The 26,245-nt window shown below is 36.1% G+C and overlaps 1 protein-coding gene across 30 annotated transcripts in view; it reads left to right on the top strand.

Annotated features, from left to right (window-relative positions):
- Positions 1–26,245, top strand: part of RBFOX1 (RNA binding fox-1 homolog 1) — a 1,129,454-nt gene that overhangs the window by 1,036,400 nt on the left and 66,809 nt on the right. For all 30 annotated transcript variants that reach the window (XM_027684195.1, XM_027684196.1, XM_027684193.1 and 27 more), the window contains 4 exons: positions 192–245; positions 5,361–5,453; positions 7,238–7,298; positions 12,517–12,570. In XM_027684195.1, the coding sequence (XP_027539996.1) occupies positions 192–245; positions 5,361–5,453; positions 7,238–7,298; positions 12,517–12,570 (262 nt within the window). The remainder of the gene's footprint in view (positions 1–191; positions 246–5,360; positions 5,454–7,237; positions 7,299–12,516; positions 12,571–26,245) is intronic.

The raw sequence follows: 26,245 nt of genomic DNA, 5'->3' as shown, positions 1-26,245 counted from the left end.
ATCCTCATTTCCCAAAGCCAGCAACAAAAAACTCCAACTGATTTAATCTTATTCTTGTAAAATGTGAGTAACCAAATTCCTTTGCCTGTTCTGGAAAACAGCAAAAAATCTTTTGATTTTTTTTTTCCACTATATATGATGAAAGTGTTGAAGTTATCTAATTTTCATGTAACTTTTCTATTTCTTTGCAGCAATTTGGTAAAATCTTAGATGTTGAAATTATTTTTAATGAGCGAGGCTCAAAGGTAAGCAGTTTAATTCACCTGTGGAATTTTTTTAAATTTGTTTGAAATACTTATATGAATAAAAGGAAACAACTGCACTGCTTTTAAAAAATAATGTCTGAAATTTTATGTTAGTGGAAACATCATCTGAGCTGTCAGTCAGTTTTCTAAGCACTATTAAAGTGATTGGACTCATATCTTTTAAAGGGGGTAATTTTAGCTACTCCAAACTGTCATCTGTTTTATGGGAATGTTGATTTCTGCTGTCCTTATTCTTCAAGGGTAATTATCTCGTTTATTTTATAAGATGAGTCCATACTTAAAGATATTTGTAGGCAGGTTTGTATTAGTACAGGTGTTTTTTCCTTTATTGAAATGAAAGATGATAATGATACCTAATAACTATCCTCTTTAGTAATTAGCTGAGAAAATAATGTGATTGTTCCAGATTATCTAAGTGCAGATGTTTTCCTCTTTAGTTAAAGCCTTAGTACACCAACCCTTTGAAAACAATCTATTTTAACATTTATTTGATTAAGAGACTTCTTACTGTATTGCAAACATATTTTTTTTCTGAAAATTACTTTGCCTTAAATGCATACTTCAATTTATTTAGTATTTAAGAAATAAAGCAAGATAGGCTGTGACTGCATTGGCATCACTACCTGGTGCAAAACTGCAGCCCAGTATGTTCACCTATGACATCAGCTGCATTAGAGGGGTTTATGTGTATGTCATATGCATATATTTTTTCCTTTTCTTGCCATGTCAGACACACTGGGAAGTTTATTCACTAATGTTTGTCTTCCTGTAACTCATATATCATTTATTATTAGCGATGGAATTCTATTCCTGTTCTAAACATACTGTAATCTGTCATTTTTTTAAGAATCATGTATATCATAAATTTATCTTAAATAAGATATATTTTAATTTTGCTAATATTTATGCTCTGAACGTAAAGACTTCACTTTTTTTTTCTTTTTTAACCTGAATAGAAGAGCTGAAATTTCGTGGTTTATTATTCAGACATTAATTAATCCCCTTTCTAGCCCAAACCCAGTTGGAACATTTATCACTTTTTGAGTAAACAACTAAACTGGATGGATTTTTGTGGCTTAGAATCCTCTACTCTGGCCAGAATTAATTATTGTTAAATTATGGCTATTCAGTAGCGTTTGAAAACAATGTAGATTGTCCAGAACATTCTCCTGTTGGATAGTCCTATAAATTCCCAAAGCTGTCCCCCACTGGTCACCTTGGCTGGGTTGTGTTGAAGATGGGGAGTGGAGCTGAGCACACATCTCATGGGGTGGTGCTTTACACTTTGATTTAATCATTAAATCTTACACAGGTAGGGCTTTTAACCACCACAGCTGCAGTGGGCTGTGCATAAGTGTGAGGCTTTTTAAAATTATTTAGGGAGTGGGATGAGGAGGTGTTTCTGAATTGAGTTTTTGGGGGATGGCGTGAGAAGGTGTTTCTGAATTGGGTGGTTTTTTTTAACGGTGATCTTGCCGTACTGAAAACATCCTGTTGCCTTGTGCTAAACCCAAGGTCTGAAAAAGGATTTCAGGAAGAAGAGGTTTTCCTAGGTGGGCTTGTAATGTCAAGATCTCTTATTAAATATCCCTGCACTCTCAGTGCTGCAGTGGTGCATCCCAGCTGTCTCCAAGTGAGCTGCTCAAGATGCCTAAAGCAGTTCTGTGATGCATCTCATGGCTCATGTCTGCTCCTTCTCATCTTGGTTAGAGTTATTTTACACAGTATTTTGATTTGCAGAAGTACCTTTAGATTCTCTCAATTAAATAGAAAGTTAAAAAAAAAAAATTAGGAATAAGAGGGACATCTTTTTTTTGTTCTATTTTTATTTATTTATTTATTTTAATCTGATCATTTCGTGTCCATTCTGTAGGAATTAAGATGCACCAGATTAAACTCCCATTCCTGGCAGTGCTTATCTATGTTTTCATAAAATCCCACTGAAACTGAAAGGACTACTAAGTGGTTTCAAACTGAGTACAGGTAACAAAGTTTGCAGGATCAGAATTCGAAATTGTTTCTAGCTGCAGCTTGGCATAAGAATTGCTAGAATATGTTTTTGTTTCTGTTTGTTTTTCTTTCTTTTTATTCTAATAGTTAATGTCTTGAAAGATTCTTACAAAACCAACAGAAGTAGGTTCATTCTCATGCCATAATAGCTAATATAAATGGAATTACATATTCAAAAAAACCATGACATTAGAACACCACCATAAAGTATAAAATGGTTTTGCAGAAGGGAGTCCTTCCATAAAAGAAAACCCTAAAATAATGCAAGTTTCATAGTACAAATTTCTGTCTGTTTGGGTGCATAATAATAATGAAGATAACTTTGCTAAAATTGTATGGCAACACTGATGACTTTTAAATTTTTGACCATTTTCTATGAGTTATAAATTAATGCTCTAGACAGTTACATATGCACTTTCAGAAATCTGATTGTGTGTGTATGTATTAGTATATATCTAGAATATATTAATATATATTTCTTCAAATAAGAACTCCAAAGCACCTCCCAAATTAAATCAGAAGGTTCTCACATACTAACTTGGCTATTATTAAATCACTTGACAGATTTGAAAAGTAAAATGTATTTATTTACATTACCAGTTGATAAAATACATGGTACACTACAATAGAGCAGCTGTTAACTCAGCTGCATATAAAATTGATGTTCAAGTGTTCATGTAGGTGTTTGAATGTGTGATGAGTGAATCTATGTTCTGTTCTTGAGTTTCTCTGTCAGCTAGGTAAGGTTAAAAATTTGCATAAATAATATGAGCCTAATTTAAATGGTGTTGATTATGAGAATAAGTACAACATAAGGAATTGAAAAATTACGAGTATTATTTTCAGAATCTTTGAAGTTCCTGTCTTATCTTGGCTTGTGGCTCCACTTTGTATGTTTTTCTTATTTTTTAGTATAATTAGGTTTTTATCTTTCCCTTTAGTTGTTCGAACAAAAATTAGCAGGTAGTGCTGTTGTGAGCTAAGGAGACTGATGGGAAATTTTGACTGAACAACTCCCACCAAATTTTTGCAATTCTGAGAAGAGACAATTGCTCAGCCAAGAGAAGAGGGGAGAACAAGCAGAATTGGGGGAATTTGTGCTGTTGCATGGTTAGGCTCCTTGGATCCACGGATCCAGTGATGTTTTCTGCCGTGAAATTTTCTTAATGGCATCTTAAATTGTGGGCTTTTTTTTTTTTACAGAGCTTTAACAAGATGGGAGGAAGCAGTTGTAAAAGAAATAAAAGTTTCAAGTTGAGGATGGGTTTAGGTATAAGAAAAGCCTGTGCTGGCATCTAAACCCTGGGGATTAGTGCTGAGGAGGGGGATTTACTTTCTTCCAACGCTCCCGGTGCTTTGGGCAAAAGAGAGTTACATCTTCAGTGTCTTGTGACAAGCGAGGTCATGGCCTTGTGCTAAAATTGAGGAGGGTAGTGTGGAGAAAATGTGTGGAATCAGGTGTTCTGAGAGTGGCTTCAGCTGGGAGTGGAGCTGCTGACAGAGCAGTGCTGAGGTCGGGCTTCAGGCTGGGTGTAGAAGGGGAAAAAAAGAGGAACAATGTGTTTAAGCTACTTTGAAGAGAATGAAACAGAAAGTGCTGCTGTACATAGATGTCACTGTTTGTATTATAAATAGGCATAAGTAAATGAGTTCTTGGAGTAGGTAAAATAACCCAAATAAATCCAAATAACAAAGATAATGATCCTGATAGTTACTTAACTTTTTTGGTTGATTGTTGGTTAATTAGTCTTGTTCATACCCATTGCTTTTCTCACTGCTTGGTGTCAGTTTTGCCTTAGTTTGGTATTTGGTCTCCTCTTTGTATAAAATGTGTGAATAAATGTATAAATGCCTTCCTTTTTCTTTTGTACCTTTTTTTTTAACCAATCACTGTGTATAACAGGTAGTCCTGAAGAAAGTGGGTGAACACTGATCACAAAACTTAGTGAGGGGATGGGAGATGGGCAGTTCTGGTTGTGAAATATCGAGGATGCAGAAGTGTGTTTGTTTGGATAACTTTGGGGGAGGCATGCAAAGAAAGGCACTGTAGTGCTAATGCAAGAATTACTTCAAAGGGTTGGTGTATGTTTCTAAAATGTTCTTGGGTGTCTGATTTTTTTTTTTTCCAAAATATTTGCCATTTTAAACAGTGTTTGATTTAACTTAGCACATAAAAGGAATTTTAGTAGGATTGGGAGTGTTTGTTTTAGCTTAATATTATAAAGGAGAGCATTTGTCATAAGCAGAATTTTAGATTTGTCAGGTGTTCTGCTGTCCCACTAACGTGGGATTCTGGGGTTTTACCAGTTGCATGTTTATATGTGGAAAGTAATATGCAGAACTAGTAAATGAAGCAGTTAAACTTATTTAAAACGTTTGCATTTTTCTTCCTTTATCAGAATTTCTTTTTCTATTCACATCATGTGATTTTCTTTGCTCTGTTAATACAAGAAAGTTTATATTTTGTTCTAAAAGTACTTTTGTTTGGTTGGTGGTTTTCTTTTCTCTTTTTTTTCTTTTATAAAAAAATAAGTAAAGGCTGTATAGTTTGATGAAAGTTTAAGTTACCCTAGTGTTGCATGGGAACAATGTTTCTTATGATCACAACAGCATGATAAAGTAGGCAATGTTTAGAGTATATTGACATTCAGTGTTGAATTTTGTGCACATGTTTTTTATTTCGTTGAGATATCTGCATGTCATTAAAATGTGGTTCATTTTCTTTTCTCATTAGTTCATTTTTTTCTATGTGGAGACACTGTAATTTATTTTAATTTCATTTTCTTATTGTTAGATTTATTTTTCCTCTGTAGTGACATGTAGAAAGGTATTTTTGGTATCATTCTTTGACTTTCTCAGAGGGTATTATCTAACTGATGACAGAAAAAAAAATTTGTTCACATTTGTCGCTTATTTATTGCACATCTCGAGACGATTATAATTTTTTCTAATTTGCATGTTACAGAAATGAAGCGAGGACGAGAAAATATTAAATTAAAGAGAGAGAACATAAGCAAACAAGTGGTCATTGACTGAAATAATAATGTGCATGTTGTTTTCCCCCCTTCTCCCTCCTGCATGCAGGGATTTGGTTTCGTAACTTTCGAAAATAGTGCTGATGCGGACAGGGCGAGGGAGAAATTACACGGCACCGTGGTAGAGGGCCGTAAAATCGAGGTGCATGTTCAAAATATTTTCCTTTTCATCTTTTTTATAAATGTCTGCTTCACTCTCATTTGTTGTTTCAGATGCATCATTGGTGTCTTCTGTGTGCTCCCCTTTCCCCTTCCCATTGTTTATATATATATATTTATATATAAAGAGAGAGAATCTGGCCTTACTTGGGTTTTTTATTATGATTTCTTTTGTAATTATTATTATTATTATTATCATGACTGCTGAAAGGTGGATGAGAGAATTAAAAAAAAAATGAAAGCTTTAATATTTTGAAGTTATTATTTTGGATGTTTTGTAAATCGATGGGTGCAGTAGATTCCAAAAAACAGCCAACAACAACAACAACAACAACAAAAAATTAAAAAAATTGAGAACAACAACAAAAAAAAAAGTGTGACAGACAAAACAAAAACAAACAAAAGGTTGGTTTTTTTCTTTTTCTTTGTTTTCTTTTTCTTTTTTCTTTTTTTTTCCTTTTTTTTTTTTTTTTTTTTGCTGCAGGGTTGATGTGGGATCCACAGTGGCTTTCAAAACAATTCAGATTGGGAAAGAAGCATCCAAAAGATGCACGAGAAAAAAAAAAATAAAAAAAAAATAAAAAAACCAGACACAAAGCCAGACTAGAGAGCGACCAATTTAAACATTTAATTTGATGGAAGCCACGGGGGCTCCTTTTGGCTGGGTGGCCTGAGCCATCCCTATCTCTAAAAAACCAGCAGCGATGCGTTCTCCTACCACTGGATCCCCTTCAACACTGCCTCAGTCGTGATTCTGTTAGAATTTAAAAAAAAAAAAAAAAAAAAAAAAAAATTACCAATTGAAAATGCTGTCGTCTTTTGAGTAAGATGTTGCATATTTTGCCTTTTCATTTTCCCCCCTTCGACGGTAGCGCTTAGGGCCCTCACCAAACTCTCAGTAACCATGGTAACTGTATACATACCCATGCTGGCGATGGTGCTGAATGGTAAGTGGAGAAGTCCATCTGCCGTTTCACGTATTTAGCGCTGATATACCACGTGAATTTTTTTGACTTGTTGTATATTAAGTTTTCTTGATGCTACATTTTTTTCTATATTGGTACGCCTGTAATTGAGTGTACGTTTTAAGCAAGCCTGGGAGGCACTGATTGGATTGAGGATATGACTTCGTGCACATCTTACTCAGATTGTTAACTCCATATTGTGTTAAATAATGCACCCTCTTTTTATCCTTTTGTTAGCTGTGATTTTAAAGCTTGAATGATTTTGTTAATTCTTGCAATGAAAAAGGCTCTTGTTCCAAGTGTTGAATGCTAGATGTTGCTTTTCCAATGGTACTTCTCTTCTGAAGGGTTATGTTGCACACTGCTAAAATTCGTTTGTCCCTTTTTTGACATTTTCTTTGTTTCCTTGTACCTTGTCTCTTTCCTTTCTACTCCACTGCATGTTCCTTCATATAATCTTTTTCTTTTTTTCTGTTTTGAGTATTTATTGTATCAGTGTTATCATGGAATACAAGCATGCTCTTAAGTCTTAAATTATGCAATACCTTTTAATTTGCTTTTAATGTCTTTTTATTAAAGTTTAAATGATATGATGTTGCTTTATTGAAATGATTTGTAAGTTAAAATGGTTATGAAAGTAAATGTAATTATAAATAGTATGATTTTGTTATGCACCTGTTGCCTTCTATAAATTAAATTGCATTTTATTTTTACATGACTAATAGCAGTAATAATGCATGCATTTAATAGTGACACGGGCCCTCCCTGTAACCCTTTCTAATCCAGTGTTCTATGTGCTTAGGTAAATAATGCAACAGCACGTGTAATGACAAATAAAAAGACCGTCAACCCTTACACGAATGGTAAGTGCATGAAACCCCAGAGCTGTGTTTGAACGCCCCTGCATGTCAAACCTCACTCTGCTGAACTCATGAGGTGTCACCATCTGCATTTCCTGGGCTCAGGTTTTGCCTGGTGTCCCAAATCAGGACACGGCCGGGCAGAAATTCCATAAAATCCATCCCAGCTCATTCACATCCCTGTGGGCATAGCATGCATCTCATTGCCTGACTGGAATCCAACCCCAGAGGCTTTTGTAGAGGAGAAGGCACCTGACAGGAAAACTTTACTCTCTTCTGCCTTTGTGCAGTGGTGATGTTGCAATGAATGATTCAGTTTGGTTTGGGTGATGGAGGTGGGGAGAGCAGCAAGAAGAATGTCTCTGTCAGACATGAGATACCTTTTAGCACCAAGACACGGATCTAGTCAAAGACAGCTTTCTGTGTCTTCCTATCATAACGTGTTGGAAGAAAAGAGCAAACTATTATTGGGTTCTGCTTCCAGAGAAGCAGAGTTTTTTTTTTGAGTTTTTTTTTCCCCCATGGAAAAATCAAAATTCCAAGCCACCTAAAAATAAAATTCAGTCTAATACTGACCTAAGTTGATGTAATATTGTACATTAGGGATAGAAAAATAATCCACAGATATTTGAGGGCTCTGGAAACAATACGTTTTTTAAATGTTTCCTTTGGGAGTGTTTGATCACATGCTTGAGTTTTTGTTTACTAGTTCAGAAAATTCAAACAAGTTCCTAACTCAGCCATGTCAAACAATACCACGTGAACTGAAGTTAATGACAATTTCTTTTCAGTTTCACTAGACTGTGTAGTTGTCATTATTTGTGTTTCAATTTAATGCAGTTTTTCCCATCCAGTAGAAAGCAGATGAAATCTGCACATTAAGGTTTCCAGAGGTAGATTAGATTCTTTTCCATTTTGAAATATAATGGATCATATTTTCTGTATTTGATGTCTCATTAGTGAGGTTTTACTAAAACCCAGGGCAAACAGTGGCTTTATTTTTTAATGAAAGGCTCATCATTTTTTCTTAGCACAATGAAAATAAAATAAAATGATGGCTTTTATTTGACATGTGATAATTGAGCTAGTTAAAACGATCTGGAGAAGAAGGGTCTGAAATTCCTCATGATTTCTCAGAAACTGTTTTCTTCCTCATTTTGTATGTTAAATGTGAAACTTGGTAAATGATGCAAATGGGGAAATCTCCTTGGTTTTTGCTGGTTTTAAAGCATCTTGGCGAATTTAGTGAAAGAGACACAAGGCTTGACAGGATCACATAACAAGATTTTGTTGCAGTACAGAGCATTATACATATGCATATGAGACCATGAACTCTGTCTGCTCTCTTGTAATGATAAAAGTAGTTTTTCTACAAAGGATGATGCATATTTTGTATTCATAGTATCCTAAGGCTACAAAACTATTCATTAGCAAATAACACGTTACATATCAGCACACCCAGTGCTGAAGGAAGGGAATGCTGGCAACAAGAGAGGTGAGATTTTTAGGAATCTCATTTTATAGGAGGTTCCTGTCTGTACCCTGCACTGCAGGATTACTTATTACTTATTACTAATTAATAATTACTTATTATTTAGTAATATCCAAAACCAGGAAAGGCAAAATCTGCTACTAAGTGTTTCCCACTGGAAGTGTTTTTTTGTCATTTTCCATCCTGATCCATCTCATCTAGATCTCACCAAAAGTATGAAATATCCTGTTCAGTGCATAAAAAAAATTAGCTTTTGTCTTTGTGAATCCATACAGCCAAGGTGTTGCGTGCAGAATGTTCTTTTGCACACCATTTGAAGGGTACCTACCAAGGAAAACTCTGGTTGCAATGCTTTTTCTGTTGCTTTTTTTAATATCTGAGGTCTCCTAAAGTAAACACACAAGGGCAATCACGTTCCTCTTGCATAATCATCACAAGCAACAGGGAATGAAGTGTAGACATGCAAGGTGCTTCATTTAGTTTCATCAGTGCCTGTGTTATCAGTCATCCTGGCATGGGATGATTCTAGTTCTTTATCATTCTATCAGGAATTAACCAGTGCTAGAGCTGATTATTTATTAAAGATTATTGTTGTCTAAAGTAAAGGTCTCATCTTTTAAATAAAATATAAGGCTAGTTTTTCTACCAGCACGTTAACATTTGCAAGATTTCTGATGCAGGTAGCCCGAAACATTTTGTTTGCACATGCCTGTCGCTTCAGAACCACTTATTTTTTAATGCCTGGCTTTATTTTTTAAAGAGTATGTTGTGACTGACGTGCTGTTGGCAGGTATTCAAAAAGTAGTTGGGGCACATGTTGTATTATATGAAAACATCAGGCACTGATATTTATTTTAATTTAAAAACAAGATACACACTGTTTTGTCTCTCATTCCTGAACGCTGCTGGCTGTTCAGTAACAGGGCTCATGTTGTTAATAGGATTGCAGAAGTTGTAGATTTTGACACACAAACCCCTAGACTTTTCTTTTTCTTTTTTTAATGTATGCAGCTTCATTCAAATAAGTTGTTTGCTTTTGTGTCTAAATGAACTTTGAAATAAGTATGCTTTCCACTGACTTTTGACTGCCCCAAATGAGCAGTTAATAAATGCTCAGTTGCTAGGAGAGCTTTTCTTTGTGAGTTTGTTATCAGACAGGATGATTTTGATGGCTCACCTCATGCTTTGGAGACAGAACTACCTTTTCTTTGCAAAGAAATTCAGTGTCAGGAGTTCTACTCGTTGGCAAAAATATTTGAGGCATTTTTAGATGTTCCATCCTATCCTGTTCACAGTTGTACTTTCTTCTGATGCCCATATTGCAATTCAGGATGCTCAGCCAAGTGTCTTAGGGCATGGAGAATTATGGGCAAGTAGATTCAGAGAAGTGCAGCAATAAATGGGGGGCACGAAACATGGATCAGTAAAAGGATAAGTATGTTGTAAAGTTTATACTTGTGGTACCTTGAATTTGAGCCTTCTCTTGCTCTAAATTTAGGTTCAAAATCACAGCTAGTGACTATTAGCACAGTTAAATTCCCTCCCTTACACCTCTGCAAGCAAACAGGAAGGAAGCAAAAGGTGTTGCAGGTTTCTTTGGATAACTCCACAGGGTGGGAGCCCAGGTCAAGCAGAGGGGTTTTTCTTTCCTTGGCTGGTTTTTAAGTTTTAAGCTTTTACAGTCTCAACTTGAGGAGGAGATTAATATTGTGACAGTAAGAAAAATGCACAAAATTACACCCACAGCCGAGAATTTGCCTCCTCCAGCTGCTGCAGTCGGGTTACTTGGCAGCTGCTCGCTCGGATACATCAACTCCCATCACACTTGATTAACCCACACAGCTATGGGCCAGCACATTGTTGGCTGACAAGATAAAGTTAAGTTTAATTACTGTTATTTTCACGATGAATGAAGTATTTCCTCTATAGGCTTCAAAAAGTTAGATGAGACAGCCGTCACTGGGAGAGTGGTAAGGAGCTGAAATATGAGAGTGCCTTTCAGCTGTGAAGAACAATCTGCCTCTTCCAAGATTTTTTTTTTCTTCCTCTCAGACAAATTGTGGCACTGTTAGTGTAACTTAGAAGCTGAGAGGTGTCTGTCAGCTGCTTTGACAGCAAAAGCTGACAGATCTAGAATTCTGTCCAATCTTTCATTTTGGGTTGTGTTGATCAGTGGTCTTCTGAGGAAGTACTGAATTTGAAATATTGTCTATTCCCTAAGCTATAAAAAGTTAGATTTTTACTGAAAGTCTCCAAATTTGAATGATTTTCTATCAAACAAAATTTAGCTAAGGTATATGTTATACCACGATGTCCCTAAATATAATCCTGTAGTATGTAAAATTGAAGGGTAAAAGTCCTGTGGTATTTTCAGGAGGCAAGACACTTTAACCTTTCTAGGCTGGGCATTTTTCAGCTTCTGTGACTGTCTTTTAGGTACGTAGAGCAACTGCAGTCACTTCTGCAGAGCAGTGCTGCTCCTTACTCTGAACTTAACCTTTCAAAACCACCCCTCCCCTATTACTGAACAGTTAGTTACTGGTAAGTGGTGACTGTGCATCAGATAGAGACAGCAGTGCCCTGAAAAGGGTAGAAATAGTTTTCTTTTGTGTTGTTACTGACATTTTGCATTACACTTTTTCAGTCCTATAATGTCTTGGGTTTTTATGATTTTCACTGCCCTTTTGCACTGCATGACATGGCCGAGGCAGAAATAAGCCTATTGTGCATTTAAAGTCTTCTAATCTTGGCTTTTGTGATTTTGAAAAGCCTTGTTGTCACTGTCTTGATTGTATTTTCATTCCAGCAGCAGTTATAAGTCCTATTTTAAGCACCATAGTTCTGGAGTTTGCAAGATGCTTTCTCTCAGTTTTTTTTCTTTATTCCCATTTACAAAAGGTGCTTCCCACTCCTCTGCTTTGAGTGTGCTCTAGGAAACCCCTAATTTTTCAGCCCCAGTAGTTCAAAATAATTGTTCACTTAAGGAAAAAAAAAGAAAGAGTGTGGGTGGGGGGATGTTCTGTGGAGTTTGCAGTTAACTGGGAGTGGATCTACCTGTGGCTGAGCAAAACACAATGATTGGCACTTTACCACAGCTCAGAACACTAATGAGTTTTCCAGTGTTTTCTTTTGCTGTTCTCTTGCCCCTTCCCCTCCAGACAGTCAGGTTTACAAATACAGATGGACAAAGTCCCTGGCATTTGGCTGGATCCCACATCTTTTTCATGTCACAACAGACATTTCCACACTGTGTCTGTGCTTTCATTTTTCCCAGAGTGGAATCAAAGTGCTCTGATTATTTGGTTGCCTTGTAACCCCCACTAACAAATGCTTATCAGAATGTTTGTGTCTGGTGAATGGACTGTCCTGGCCTCTCTGGACTAAAAACTGATGTGCTCTGGTACTGCAGGGTACAGGGATACCTGAACTAGTGCTGACTTAATTCCATAGCCTAAGGAGTAAGTCCATGGCAACTTTCAGCCAAGGTAGTTCACCTGGTCATCTACCCCAGTGCCATGTCTGGAGAATGCCTTGTTTCATTACTTATTCCCATACATCAGAGTCTGATATTAAAGATCAGTAATCAAAGATGCCTATAAAACTTTCATTCAAATGACCTTTCTTGAAGCCTTTTTATCTGTTTATTTCTATACAATGATAATAATAATTATTATTATTATCATCACCAATTGCAATATTAACTTCGTTGTGTTTTTATGTTTGCTGCAGGCTGGAAATTAAATCCAGTTGTTGGTGCAGTTTATAGTCCAGAGTTCTATGCAGGTAAGGATTGTGCTATAGTTGTCCATGCCATATTTTATTTTACTATTCTTTAAATTATGCAAAAGTACAGAATATGTGTTTGGTGTGAGGTTTGGTTTCTTTGTGTGATTTCACATTATCTACAAGTTATTTACAGATTTGTGATGCAGGATTTTAAGTTACTTGGGCATACTAAACTTTATATACAAGATATATGAATACCTTTTCATTGGAAAGTAGATAGTATAACATGAAATGTATTGCAATATCCCAGTCCCACATGAGATTTTATTTTATTTATATTTTATTTTATATTTCAGTATTGTCACTTTCCTCCAGGAATTATTTAAGCCTAGTGAGCAACAACAGCAAAAAATCTTATCTATAAAAATCTTTGGTTCGTATAGATATGCAGGTAGACACACATAGCTATAGACTATTTGTGTTCATAGTGGTTTTTTGAACATATTTCTTTTAAATTTTATATTTAGTTTTTCAGTTTCATATTTTTGTATTTAAAATCTATATTATCACTTGAGTCTTCAGTGAGATGGAATTCTGATCCTGGTTGCAATTTGGAGTTAGAGAGATCCAGTCTTTTTCTGCTGGAATTCAATCATGGCAAGCATCAGTTTCTAAATGTGCTTTAGCAACAAGATTGAAAATAAACTCAATTGTACTCCAAAACCCAGTTGATTTCAGAGGAACTTGGATCCTGCCCATAAAGGTATCAGGAAAGCATTTTTTGTGGATGGTAGTTAAGCTTGGGAAGAGGTTGCCCACAAAAGCTGGGGAATATCCATTCATAGAGGTACTTGAGTCTCCACTAGACAAAGCTGAAAACTTTTGTGACTTTGAGGGACTTGAAGAGATAAAAATTGTTGAAAAGGTCATTGTTACAAACAGATATTTATTATTTAAAAAAAGCTGCCTGTAATACATCCAATACCTCTACTGAAATAGATAAAAATGTTCCAATTAGGATAAAAGTGGCAAAGTATAATAAAAATACTAACCTGGCATTCATGGGATTGCAATATTTAGTGTAGGCAGAATTTATTTCCCTCCCTGATGAATGTCTAAGTTGAAAACAGGAATTTAACATTGATCTCGTTTGAGCAGTTAGTGAACCAAACCTGAACCTGCATAAATTAGAAAGTCAGAGTTATTAGTCATTTTATATAAATGACTTTGTGTTAATGACAAATATAATAATATTCCCATAGTACAGTAATCAATTTTCTAATACGTATGCAGAATTAACAATCTGACTTATAATTGTCTCATGAAGTAGGGCATGAAGAGTTCACATAGTTTGTAAATTAAAATCAATATTTTCAATCTCTCCTGAAGGTAATTTTCCTAATTTACTGGACTTTTCCCTAACATTTATTTTGTCTTTTAATTATAAAATGGCAGGTTATTGATTTTTTTGTATAACCTCCTAAAGTCCCAAGTGCATTTTTATTGCCAACACTAGGGAGGTGTTTGCCCTTCTTAATGAGAATCTTTAATTACCATTAGAAGAGTATTAATTTAATTTTATGAATTATGACATGCGCTCTACCACACCTATGCAGAAAGTTCTATCAAGATGCTTCATTTATTTCAGGGTTGGCTTTTTTTTTTTCTGTTTATGCATGCAGACAGTTTTATGTTTGGGTTTTTTTTTTTAATGCGTGTCAAATGCATATTTTTTATATTGACTCAGAGATGACATTTTCTCAGACATTTAAACTTTCTTTTAAACAGTTTAGTTCAAATCTCTTAAACAGATTTAGGAGATTTTTAGATGCCCCAAAGTTGTTAGAAAATGAAACAGTAAAAGAGCACTGCCATTGGAATAGAACACTGCAATGTATCTTTACTTTTGGATTCCCCCCCCCCCGCTACCTTTGTTAGAGAAGAAGCAATTGCACTTTTGAAGATGATAGAATTAGAAATGTGATTTTTAAGGCAGTGAAAGTTCTAGTTATGTGGTTTAATTATTGTCTCTAACACTGTCAGGATAAAATCGCACCAACTTTTTCACAGTCGGTGCAAGAAGTTCCTTTTGCTCCTTAATAAACGATGAAAAATTTGGCCACTTCTGAAATAAAGATGATACATTTGCAGAGAAACCGTTGATTTAAAGTACCTTTAATCTTCATAAATAAGTGAAAAACAGAAGGTTATACAAAGCTGTCAGGATGGCACTGATGGATGGCAAATTCCCCCGTTCCTCAATTGCCGGAGAAGACACACGCCGCAAGGCTGAGCCGTATTGTACATCATAGCTGCCAACTCATTCCTGTGATTAAATATTCCATCAGTGCGGGCTGGAAGGCGGTAAAGCTTAACAAGATTCATAAGATGCACCACTTGAATACACATAACTCACTTCCTTGGCTGGAGAGCACCCCGCGTGCAAAAGAAAATTAGAATTGAGTTAAATTACTCCATAAGACAAGATCAATAGAGAAAGGAGAAGATCCCCTAATGCAATGCAAATCTAAGATATAGTTATGTCCTGACAACTTGAAGCAGACAATTAAAGTCAAATAGGGAGGAACGCAATGTAAATCAACCCTAAAACCTTGAAGATAACGGTAAACAGTAGGACCAGTGACATGATTGTTATAGCTCAGCTTTTTTTTTTCCTGAGTGTTCACTTCTGTGAAGGAAAACCTTTATGGAGGAAACGCGTGACAGCTAAAAATGGGGCCGACAGGATGCGTGGCAGGTGCACAACAGACACTATGAAAGTAAAGTATTACTTGGGGACTGCAAAATACTATATATTTACAAACCACTATAGATTTTTCTTCCTGGGTAGCCCTTCTAAGGCTGTTTTTGTGACTGTGAAATTCTCATGCTGTAGTAAATTAGAACCCTCTGGAAATACGGCTGTGGTAGTGTTAGTATGGATTTCCAGTGACATGTTCATGAAGGGCCCCTCGAAGGCTGCTCTGCAATTCCAGGGTCTAGCAAAGCTCCCTGTTGGCTGCTGACTGTGGATGTGTTGGTGAACATGCTCCTGCCCTTCCCACCACTCCACTGGGGAACCTTAAAATGATATTTCATAGAAAACAAAAGGACAGTGATTTTTTTTTTTCTATTTATAATCTCCGGATTTTCACGGCATTCCACTTTTCCACATATGATAATGGATAAGAAATTTTTAAAAACTGACTCTATGTCCACTCTCCCTCTATTAAATAAAGGCATACTATTTAAGGTGGTTTTCCTCCTCACGAGAAAGAAATGCTTATTGAAGTTACGATTTCCATTTCAGCTTATCTTTTCCAGTAAACTTTTTATCAAGTTCAAAGGCAGGTCCTAATGAGGAAATTTGTGAGAAACACTGTGTGATTCATCTCACAAACTCTTCGTGTAAACTGGGACAAATTTTTCGTTTATTTCTGTATCCTTCCAGTTTTAAATATATCCCAGAGTGACCCATTGTTTTGCTATATTCAACTAGAGTCTGTTCACTTCCACTAAACACTCATTTATGGCTGGGAAAATACAGATTTCCAGCTGGGTTTCTTTACTAGATGTACTCTGATTCTTTCTTTCTTTCTATGGTTTGTTATAATATAATTTTTACCTGCTTATTTTTATATAGTGTATACTTTATCTGTAATAACTAGCCTTCCTTTCAGCCTCAGGCACTCTGAAAGACATTTTCTGTGCTGTTCCTTTCAGTTATTGCAGATCTTTTTGTTTTCCTCTTTTGTTTTTTTTTGAATGATGAATTTTTGAGCAACCTCCTGCACTCTCCTTATTGAAATACAGAATATTGTTGCACCTGTGTTACTACAATAAATCAGTCCTTAAAAGCAGGTAGCTTGAGACACAGTAAGGCCATTTTAAAAGACTTTGTCATTCATGACAGAAAACGTATTTGTTATACCTGTTGGAGAGGCTTCTTTTTTGGCAGATGGGGGAAAAGATGTTACAGAAATTACCTGGAAATCTGGTGAATGCTCAGAGAACAGTTACATTCCCTGTGACTCACATGAGCAAATACTCTTGTCTGATCACGACCAAGAAACAGTTTTTCAGGAATTTCCAAATTTAAGTTGGCAGTGGAGAAAGAAAGGACAGAAGACTAGTGCTGAAGAACCCTTAGAACAAGTCATGGAGCACAGCTTGGTGACAAGTGATAGATCCCATTCTCATTTTACTTAAGGGTCTATTATTTCTCCTGAATAATGATGTATTTCTAGAAGTTTTTCAGAAGGGAGTTTCAAGAGCCATCCTACGTAGCCCTCTAGTTGTAGTCACTTCAGAAATAGTCTTAACCAGTGAGGACTATTGTAGGCACCCAGTTCCCTGGGCAGTGAGTAGTTATTATTCCAAGGGCACTGGCAAAATTTTCCCCATCAGTTAAAATGAAAGAGAAGGAAAGAACTTATGTTTTTTTAGCTATTTTATATGCCCTCAGAAGACAGAGAAGTTTTAGATGCCTGGGGCTTTTTGGCATATTGTGGATTTGGAAGGTAACGGTGCCTGCCAACAATCAGATTTTGTTACAAGCTTCCTTTCACAAGTTTGTTTAAAAGTTTTAAATATCATGTTATATATAATTAAGTAAAGAAATACCATAGTAAAATATATCAAAATATGCACTCAAATAAGAGGAATCCAGGGGAAAAGAGGATTCCTGTGCATTTGCTAACACTAATTCTCTTTGTTCATGTCTTAAAGCATCTATTTCTGGAGTGTGAGAGCACCTGGGATTCATTTCATCTTTATAGTGTTTCTGTTTGAATTTAAATGAGTCTTGCATAAGCTCAGCAAATACCCTAGAAACACTTCTCAGTGAAGATGTTTGGAGTTTGTGAAGCTGAATTATATGCTTGCACAGCAATTCTAATCCTGGGGTAAAAGTTCATTGTACCGTATCTCTAAAGCATAATTGTAGTGGAAACTGGCTGTCTGTCACTACTTAGATTAATTCATTTCACAATTTGATTACACACACTTAGATTTGAACTTTGCTAAATAAATATATTTTCAAGATTGTTAGATAAGCAGTTTAAATAATTTTCTAAATACAGTTAAATAATTATTTTTTAATATTCCACCTGTTATATAGATGCTCCTTTTCAAAGCATAGAACCATGCTGTAACCGTTGTTTCACAACTCATGATGTTAAAGTACCATCATACAAATGATGACATCCCAGCTAGATTAACACCACTGATGACAGCTAATGCTTTTCTAAACTCTGTGGAGCTGTTACAAGCCATTATAGTGGGTATGCTGGTTTATGGAAGATGAATAAAGCCAGTAGAAAAATGGAATTCAGCATCTGTACTAGGTATTTACACACACACAAAAAGTCCAGAATTAATTATGCTTTATGCTACATTATAATGAGTTTTTCATTAAAATGTATACCCCCGTGTTAACTGAACAAGGATTATTCAAAGAATAATGCCAACGACTTATTTTTGAAATATTAATTTAGTCAATTGGTTATATGTTTAAATCTGGAGCAAGATTAATCTACCTTTATTCCCCATTGTGTGGAAGTCTGCACATTTTAAAGAGAGCATCACAGATACTGTGTCAGTATTACCCTTTTAAATGTGATTCTTTTGGATGTATATTTAATCACACAGTATACACTTAGGCTTTCATACTGTTCCTATAGGATCTCTAAAAAATTCCATAGACTTGATTATTTGATAGTAAATCTTGAACTGTAGATAGAGCTTTATACCAGAAGATGGAGAATGGTTAAGAAGGGAGTTTCTGCTTCTTCAGTGTCAAAGTTTGGAAGTTTTTGACCCCGACCTGGTATAGAGGAATCATTTGATACAGGATTATGATGAATTTGTGCACAAAGAGAAACTCTGTATTCCCCAAAAGTTGGAGCAGGGAGGTATCTGGGGGTGGTTGGATCAGTTTTCTTGATGGTACAGTCTTGCTGACACGTAGGTCTTGATCTGCTGACCATGTTTCCATGTTTCTCCTAATTCCACATAGCAGGAACTTTGCCTTGTTTGTTTAAATATTACTTTACTAAAACAAAAGAAAGCATTCTGATCAAGCAGGAGCTCTACTGTCCTTTCTTTGTCATTGCATTGCTTCTACTGCTTGTATGTTTTTATTGTGGGTATAATGGATGAAATTTTAAAGGGCTAAAAAGGAAGTTAAGTGCTGTGCTTTACTCACAAAGAGAATCTTCGGAGGAAAAATGATACTTGGACTTCTCTGATTTAAACATCATTCTGGTGCTAGGTGAAAATATGTTCTATGGCTTCCTGATTAGTGACAGATCCAAAAATAAATTAGGTAAGATGACAGCCTCTCCAGTCTGTGTGTCATATAGGTTTAGAGTCTGGATATAAAACCAGCTGTTCTGTAGCTGCTGTTCCTGTCTCCCAATTATTTGCCAACACAGGTGAGTCTGGGTGGGCACTGCCTGGACCTGAGGTCAAGGCTGTAATATGTGTGATGGGTGTCTAATAGATTAAATTGGGATTGCAATCCAAGTATCAGCCATGGATTTATGTAAAAAGCAGTGGCTTAAGAATCTCTCAGAGGAAAATTTAAGACAAACTACAAGGTTATCACTAAAACACTTGTTTGTTCAGAACTGGGTGGGATATTTGCAATGCTAGATAAGTTAATAGCAGTTATGCAGAGGAATAAATTCCTCTGATTAGAAGAATAACAAAGTTAGGAAGATCCACGCGTTAGGATGGACAGTCAGGCAGACAAACTATTCTGAAATGCAAAATAGTAAAGTAATATATGAAATGTAAAGTTAATACCCTTAAGTGGAATGGAAAACAACTCTGCTGTGTGTTAAACCTTGATTACATCTGTCAATTAATGCTAAAGCAGCTTAAGATTATGGTTAATTGTATTCCAAACATATAGCTGATGTTTTCTGTTCCATCTCATGCATTTTTTTCCCATTTGGGGTATTGGATGAAGAAACCCCATATATTTGCATTGCAATTGCATTTCATAATACTTACTGAGAGTAAATTTCAAAATACAGAGGTTTTCATTCAGTCATTTATGGATCTAGCTGAGATGGGGCTGTGCTTTACAAGCCCTGTCAGTTTGGTTCTTTCAGATTTTCTTTGGAAATCTCTAAGCATAAAACTGCTTCTAATAAAAGTGAACGTTTTGGAAAGTTTGGAAACATTGCATTATCATTTTTGTAATGGTTTTTCATGCTCCTGAAATTCTGGAATCGGACTGGTCTAGGAAAGAAATAAACTAGCTAAAGCCAGGATTATGCATGATGATTCAATTTTTGCTCTTTTATATTCTCAGCTTGTCATTCAGAATAGAATTTTGTTTATAAGTCAAAACCAGCATTCACTGGTATAAGCAAATAGAACTGAGGGATTAGTAATTTGCATGTCTGCATCTAATTGCATTAGATTTGCATCTCTGTCTTATAGATTTACTGAAATAGGTAATTTACACAGAAAATAGTGTCTTGACACAATATGAGAGGATAAAGCATAAACACATCCACTTGTAATCCCTCCAGGGCCATGTTGAAACTGCAGTGTTTGTGTTTGGGCAGAAAGGCTCCAGTTTCATTTATTCTGTGATTCTATTCCTGTTGCAATCTTTATTCAACAGGCAGATGCATGAATGTGACCCATTTTAGTTATCAGCAGAACATAAGTGTATTTTGTATATTCTCAAGTATCCAATTTCAAGAACAGTATAATACCAGCTCAGAGTTTATATTTATGCTTCAGAATTTCTCTCGTGTTTGTTTCTTAAAGTTACAAACAAACAAAAGTAAGGTTACAGTGAACCAAGAGTAACCATCATTTACCTGCTTACCTACTACATCTGCTAGGAGCACCTGGAAAGATTAGGAATAAAGACTGGATTTGTCAAAGATCCTGGACAACTTCAGTGGGACACATGTCCCAGTGCAAAATAATGGCAGTAAATATCACAGAATATCAATTTATGTGCACCTGAATTTGTAGAGATGTATCCTGTAGTAAACATATTTTGTAGAAAAGTTACATTTATGGGCAATCCTGACACCACCACTCCAATTTTTTTACGTGACTACATGGTGCGTTTCCAGTTTTAGACTTTTCTGGTGACAATATCTGGATAAGGATTTACACTTGGATGCCAATGATAAAACTTCACTAACAAGCACAGGTAAACTCTCTAAGCATGGCACCTATTTTGGTACAAGCAGCAGTTGAGTTTGTGTGATACCACAGTTTCATTTTGGTCACCAGACAAGGAATGTCTGTGGCTGGTAAATAATTTTCGAATTATATTTGGGAAGGAAAGTTTATTGCAACTGTTTTTACTTTGTGAAGGGAATCATTGCATAAATTTTTCCTGCTATAGAGCCCTTCTAGGGTAAGGTTGGCATGTTAATTAAAACACAAATGAGTCAGAAATACCATGTATGTTTTTAAACTGGAATTGCTTTGCCACATACCAGCAGTATCGTGGCACAACCAAAATCTGCCAGTAAAAATGCCAAGCTATTCCTCTCAAAACAACCTTTGAGACTTTTAATAGATCTCTCGTGGATCTTAAGTGGGTAAACCTTCAAAGCAACTCATCCCGTTGCTCCAAGGAAAAGGATGGAGTTGGGAGAGTGGGGCTTAAAAGGATTTGCCACTTCCCAGCCCCTGTGCTGTCCACAAGCTCCTTCCAGGTCTAAGGCACCAGGGTACAGAGTGCTGGTAGTAGTTTGACCAGTTATGTGTGACATGTCAGGTCCTGGAGAAGGAAAGGTCCTTGTTACTGTGGGATGAGTTATATAATGAAGAGAGGAGAAGAGATGGGGAGAAGGAGACTTGGGGGACTTTCACTAGAGCTGCAAACTTTGTTGCTTGTCTGATTTTTACTTACATGATACTAACACTTTCCAATCCCAGAACATGACTTAGGACACTGGATACTGCACATTCACAACAAGGGAGAGAGGTCTGTTTCCCAGGAGCTGGGAAATGATGTGGCTGGCAAAGAATAATTGGGATGGTGGCTTACAAATTATGTTTGTTGTAACATGCATTGCTGTTCCCTGAGTTCATTGAGCATTGAGGTGACACTCTGAGAGGTGATAATAAAGAAACCTGCACCATGCTTAGAAAAGTGATGGAAGGAAAATTAACATCTTAAGTAGATTTTTTGGATAGAGAGATCACAGAAAATGTCTTGGAGACAAGTACTTTCACCACCTGTTTTTTTGTGTGTCAGTGGGGTTTTTTTCCCCTATTTTTATGTGTGAGGTTATATGTGGGTCAGGGACTTACTACCTAAGTGTGTGTATAGAGCAGAGCCTCATTTTCATTACTGGTAGCAAGTACACACAGGTTGTTCAATAATTGAATGTATTTCAGGTTTGCTGTCAGAAGGCGAGATGAAAACAGGTTTGGACTTATGGAACTCACCTTTAGATATCAACTACTTTAGGTTCTCCTTCCTACCCTCTTGTTTAACTGAAACTATATATATATAAACTTTGGTGGGATTAAATATAGGTTTTATTTGTATTTTTAGCATATTGGAAGAAAGGAAGTGTTTGGTTTTGGGTGATGCTACTTTATTCCATGTTAATAATGGATGAAACACACAGTCATCCCTGAGTGGTTGTGTTAAAATCTGAAGAGTATTATTCCTTTATAGAGATCCCAAATAACTGAAGGCCCTCACAAAGCCCTTTTTTTTGAATTAACAGCATATTTAAAAGCATACTAAGGCTGTGTAGTTTGACTATTGATAATGAAGGGCTAAGAGAGCACTTAACAACTGTTATGTATTCAAGAAGGAGGCTATAGAGGCTCTCTTTAAATTCCCTAGTCAGAAGGGACAATAGAAGCTAACATAAGCTATTATTGTACAACAGGAGCTTTTTATTAGGTGTTTCTGATCCATTTCTGTGACACATTTTGAAATAATCCATCATAGAACAATAGTTCAGACCAAAACAAAGATAATGCTATTTCTATCTGAAAAGGCCAATATTAAATTACACTTTTAGAGCAGCAAATCAAGAGCGGACACGGATTGCTTATGAGGATCTTTGATACACTTGCAAATCTCCTTATTTGTTCGTGAGAGATGCAGCTTTACAGTTTTCTTCATGCATTGTCCCCTGGAATGTGCAGGAATAATACTTGTTGCAAAAGGTATGGAGGACAACAGGGATCAGAATGACCAGAACTAACCCAGGGAGAAGACTGGGCTCCCCAGCTGGATTGGGAGAAGGAGAAAATGAAATAACAATCACTGAATTTAATAAATAATGTAGCTTTTAGAGTAGAGTCCTAAAATAACAGTTTATAATAATATAGTCAAAGTGGGACACAAATAACGTTCATTTTTATTCACTTTCTCTTGTGATTTTGTTTGGATTTTTTTGTGGTAAATAGTATTATAGAATGTATGAACTGGTACTTAGTTGTGAGAAGCAGTAAGAGGCTCCTTTTGGTGACACAATATAATAAATATGCATAAAAAGCAGCTGCTTTACCTTGAAAACTGAGAGTACAATGGAATAGAGTAATGTAATCATCACTAAATCTCCTTGTATGTAGTGAGTTACTTAGTTCCTATGTTACAAATTCTCATTTTAGCTGCTTGTGCACTGATACCCAGTGAAGACCAGCTCTGCTTGTTGACTTGATGAATTCCTGCCACTGGAAATGCTCCTGTGATTACCCTTTTGCTGGCACGACAGCACCAGAGAACTCAGCACCACTGTCACTGTTGAGTTGCCCAGAGAGCTTCATTTGAAGCTGTGGTTCTTTAGGAGTCCTGGAGTGAGAGTAGAAAATCAGTTTTCCCCTGTGTCTCACTTTATGTCCCAGGGCAAACCCCCAGTGAGTCACGGAGCTCTACAGTGCAACTTCTGCCCTCTTCTGTTTTCTGAATCCCCCCAAATAACTGCACAGTAAATTGGAAACTCTTGATTCATGACCTGAAGTACTAAAGCCCTATACACAGTGAGGTGGTGAATTCTAAGCTCAGGTTCTCAGAAATGGTATAGAAACTTTAAACCATCACAGTACTAAAGGTTTCTAGAAGTTTCACCTGCTTCCTGTGACAGGAGAGAGCTGTGCCCATGACCAAGGCCTTGCAACACTGGTGATTTTAGATCAGCAGCCTGATTTCAGCTAATGGAATGCATTTTTTTCTGCTGAAAATGTTATTTCAATTTATACTTCCACAAACAGTGCCATGAAAGATTCCTACTAATTGTGTAAATTCTTTTAAATTAACTCCAGATCTTTACTTTTAAGCTGTCTGTAGTGCTGGCTACACAGCAGTTCCAGCTAAAAGCTATTTTTAACAGAAGTGGTTTAAAATCCTTTATAATTTACTGGAGAGTCCACCTGTTGTTGATCTTGGGTACTACTTGGCTGAGTTTTTGAGAAATACAGCGAATTTTGTGCTGTGACTTGCGTGAGGCAGTGAGTGGTCTGTGCAACATCACCAGTATATTTGGTGCTTCCACTTATGCTCTGCTGATTAGTTTATATGAATCATGTAAATAACTGTTCACAAAAACTTATTTTCGAAAGTGTGAAAAAATTAGGAGAGTACATTTAATCAGATGTCTTGAAACCACTGGGAACCGAATTTTAAGTATTCTAAAAATATCAATGACTTTGCATAATTTTTATTTTTTTTTCCACAGCCCTGCATATTTTTAGAGTAATTATTTCTCAAAATAGCTACAGTGCTTCAACAAAGGACCTAATCAAACAGCATGTTCTTAATCATGAACTGTAGGAGAAAACAGTGGAGGAAGAGAAGGATGAGTGGGAAGAGTCTTTGATCTTGAAAAGTGGGGTTTTGTCCCCAGCCCGAGTTTCAGGGCTGAGAGGTGGATCCCTGCAGGGGTGGGAGCTGCAGTTCCCAGCAGCTGGAGATGATTCTTAAGGAGAAAACATCAGCCTGAAATATGCTGGGACAAGATGGGATTGGAGAATTAAAGATGAACTCCTGTATGACTGACGTCTTCTGAAGTTCATCAGCTCCATTATATTGTTAAGAGTTCGAACAGAAATGTTACGAACTTTATGTTAAAATCTCCTTTATTCCATCATGCTAGAATTTAGTATTCTGGAGGAATTTTGGTTTTTTTTCATTGGGGAATTTATAGATTGTTTCCGTCTTCTGAGGTTTATCTAAGATCTTATTGCAAGTAATTCAGTCTTCCCTCAGTTGTATTAATCACAATTTAAATATTTTTAATACCAAAATTAGATGCAGCAGAAATAATCTTTTCTTACAAAAGTAGATTAAAAAGTTCATGTTTTTTCTACCAAAATCTAATAATAATGTTTTAGTTATCAGTGTTAATTTTATGTACAAATTCAAAGGCAGATTGTCAAAATATAATTAGAAGGCTCTATGCAAGAAATTAAATACACTCTAGTAGCACAGATGAAAAAAGCATCTGTTTTGAAGTACTTTCATTAAAAATTAGAAGACTAGAGTAGGGAAAATGAGATTTGTTGAGATGAAACCTGAAAAAATGTAAGAATTGGGAAATACCTAAGGAGCATGGAGCAAGCAAAGCGTCATCTGGGATTTATGGTGAATAATGCACACAAACTGCCATCTTTGATTTCTAAAAGCCTTTTTGTTTATATATTTACTAATCATACTTGAAGTCATTATAGTCATCTATTCTTAAAACGTAATGAAAATGACTGATTTTCCTGATGTGTTTGTCTCAGCTGGATGAGCCTCTGGGTCTTCAGCTCACTTTGATTTTCAGCCTTCTGCAATAGCACAAGTTTTGAAGCATCTGTGGTGTTATATCCATTAATATTCCAAAGTACACGTTCCCGGTGTCAAATGAGTGTGTGGATTGAGCCTGTTTATTTGGTAGTCTGGAAATACTGCTTTTAATTAGGATCTCAATGGGTACATGTTCATTTGACAGCTGGATTTTTTAGAAAGTTGAGAGGGATAGATATTGATATAATCAAATATGTGCTGTCTTAAGGGAGGGGAAATTTAGCTTGTTTTCTCTTTCATTTTAGTAGTGAATGGTTGGAAAAAAGCAAGCATTTCTAAATTCTGTTATTTAAGGGTGTGGTATTGTCTGGGAAGGTTAGAAGCATAGTAATTAATGAGATTTCCAGTGGTCACAGTCTTAGCTAAATTGCATAAATGACAAGAATTATTTTTATTCAGCGTTTCCCACATTTCTCCTCCAACTGACAGTTGCAAACAATAATCCAAGAACTGGTTAATGGCAGAAAATATTTTAAAAATATTTTTTGAAAGAACTCTGCTCTGGTAACTGAATGCAAGTTGAGAATTGCTCTTGTAATACTTAATGGAAAACCTGCCTACCATTTGTAAGGAATCTGGTCCTTCCAAACGTATTGGCCTGAACTCTGTGGAGTTGCATTGTATGTCAGTGCACAGCTACTAAAGTTTCACAAATCTCCATATAAATGTAATGCCTTTGAATTGTGTGATTCACAAATCCTGACAGCTTGAAGTATGTCAGGGGGTGTGTATGTATAATTCTGTGTGTGTATATACAGATATATGCGCATATATCTGCAAAACCAGATGTGTCATATCCTGCAGTTCCTGACAGACTCTATTCCAGAAGTGCAGAAGGTTTTTTTTTTCCTCTTGTGAAAGTACAGTTGTTTCTACCTCTGGTCAATGTTCAATCTGTATTCAGCTAAGACTGCTAAAATATAATTTTAAGAA

Source organism: Neopelma chrysocephalum, unplaced genomic scaffold (assembly GCF_003984885.1).
Source record: "Neopelma chrysocephalum unplaced genomic scaffold, ASM398488v2 Primary Assembly neopelma1_65b, whole genome shotgun sequence".
Lineage (NCBI taxonomy): Eukaryota > Metazoa > Chordata > Aves > Passeriformes > Pipridae > Neopelma > Neopelma chrysocephalum.
This window is presented reverse-complemented; position numbering and strand designations above follow the sequence as displayed.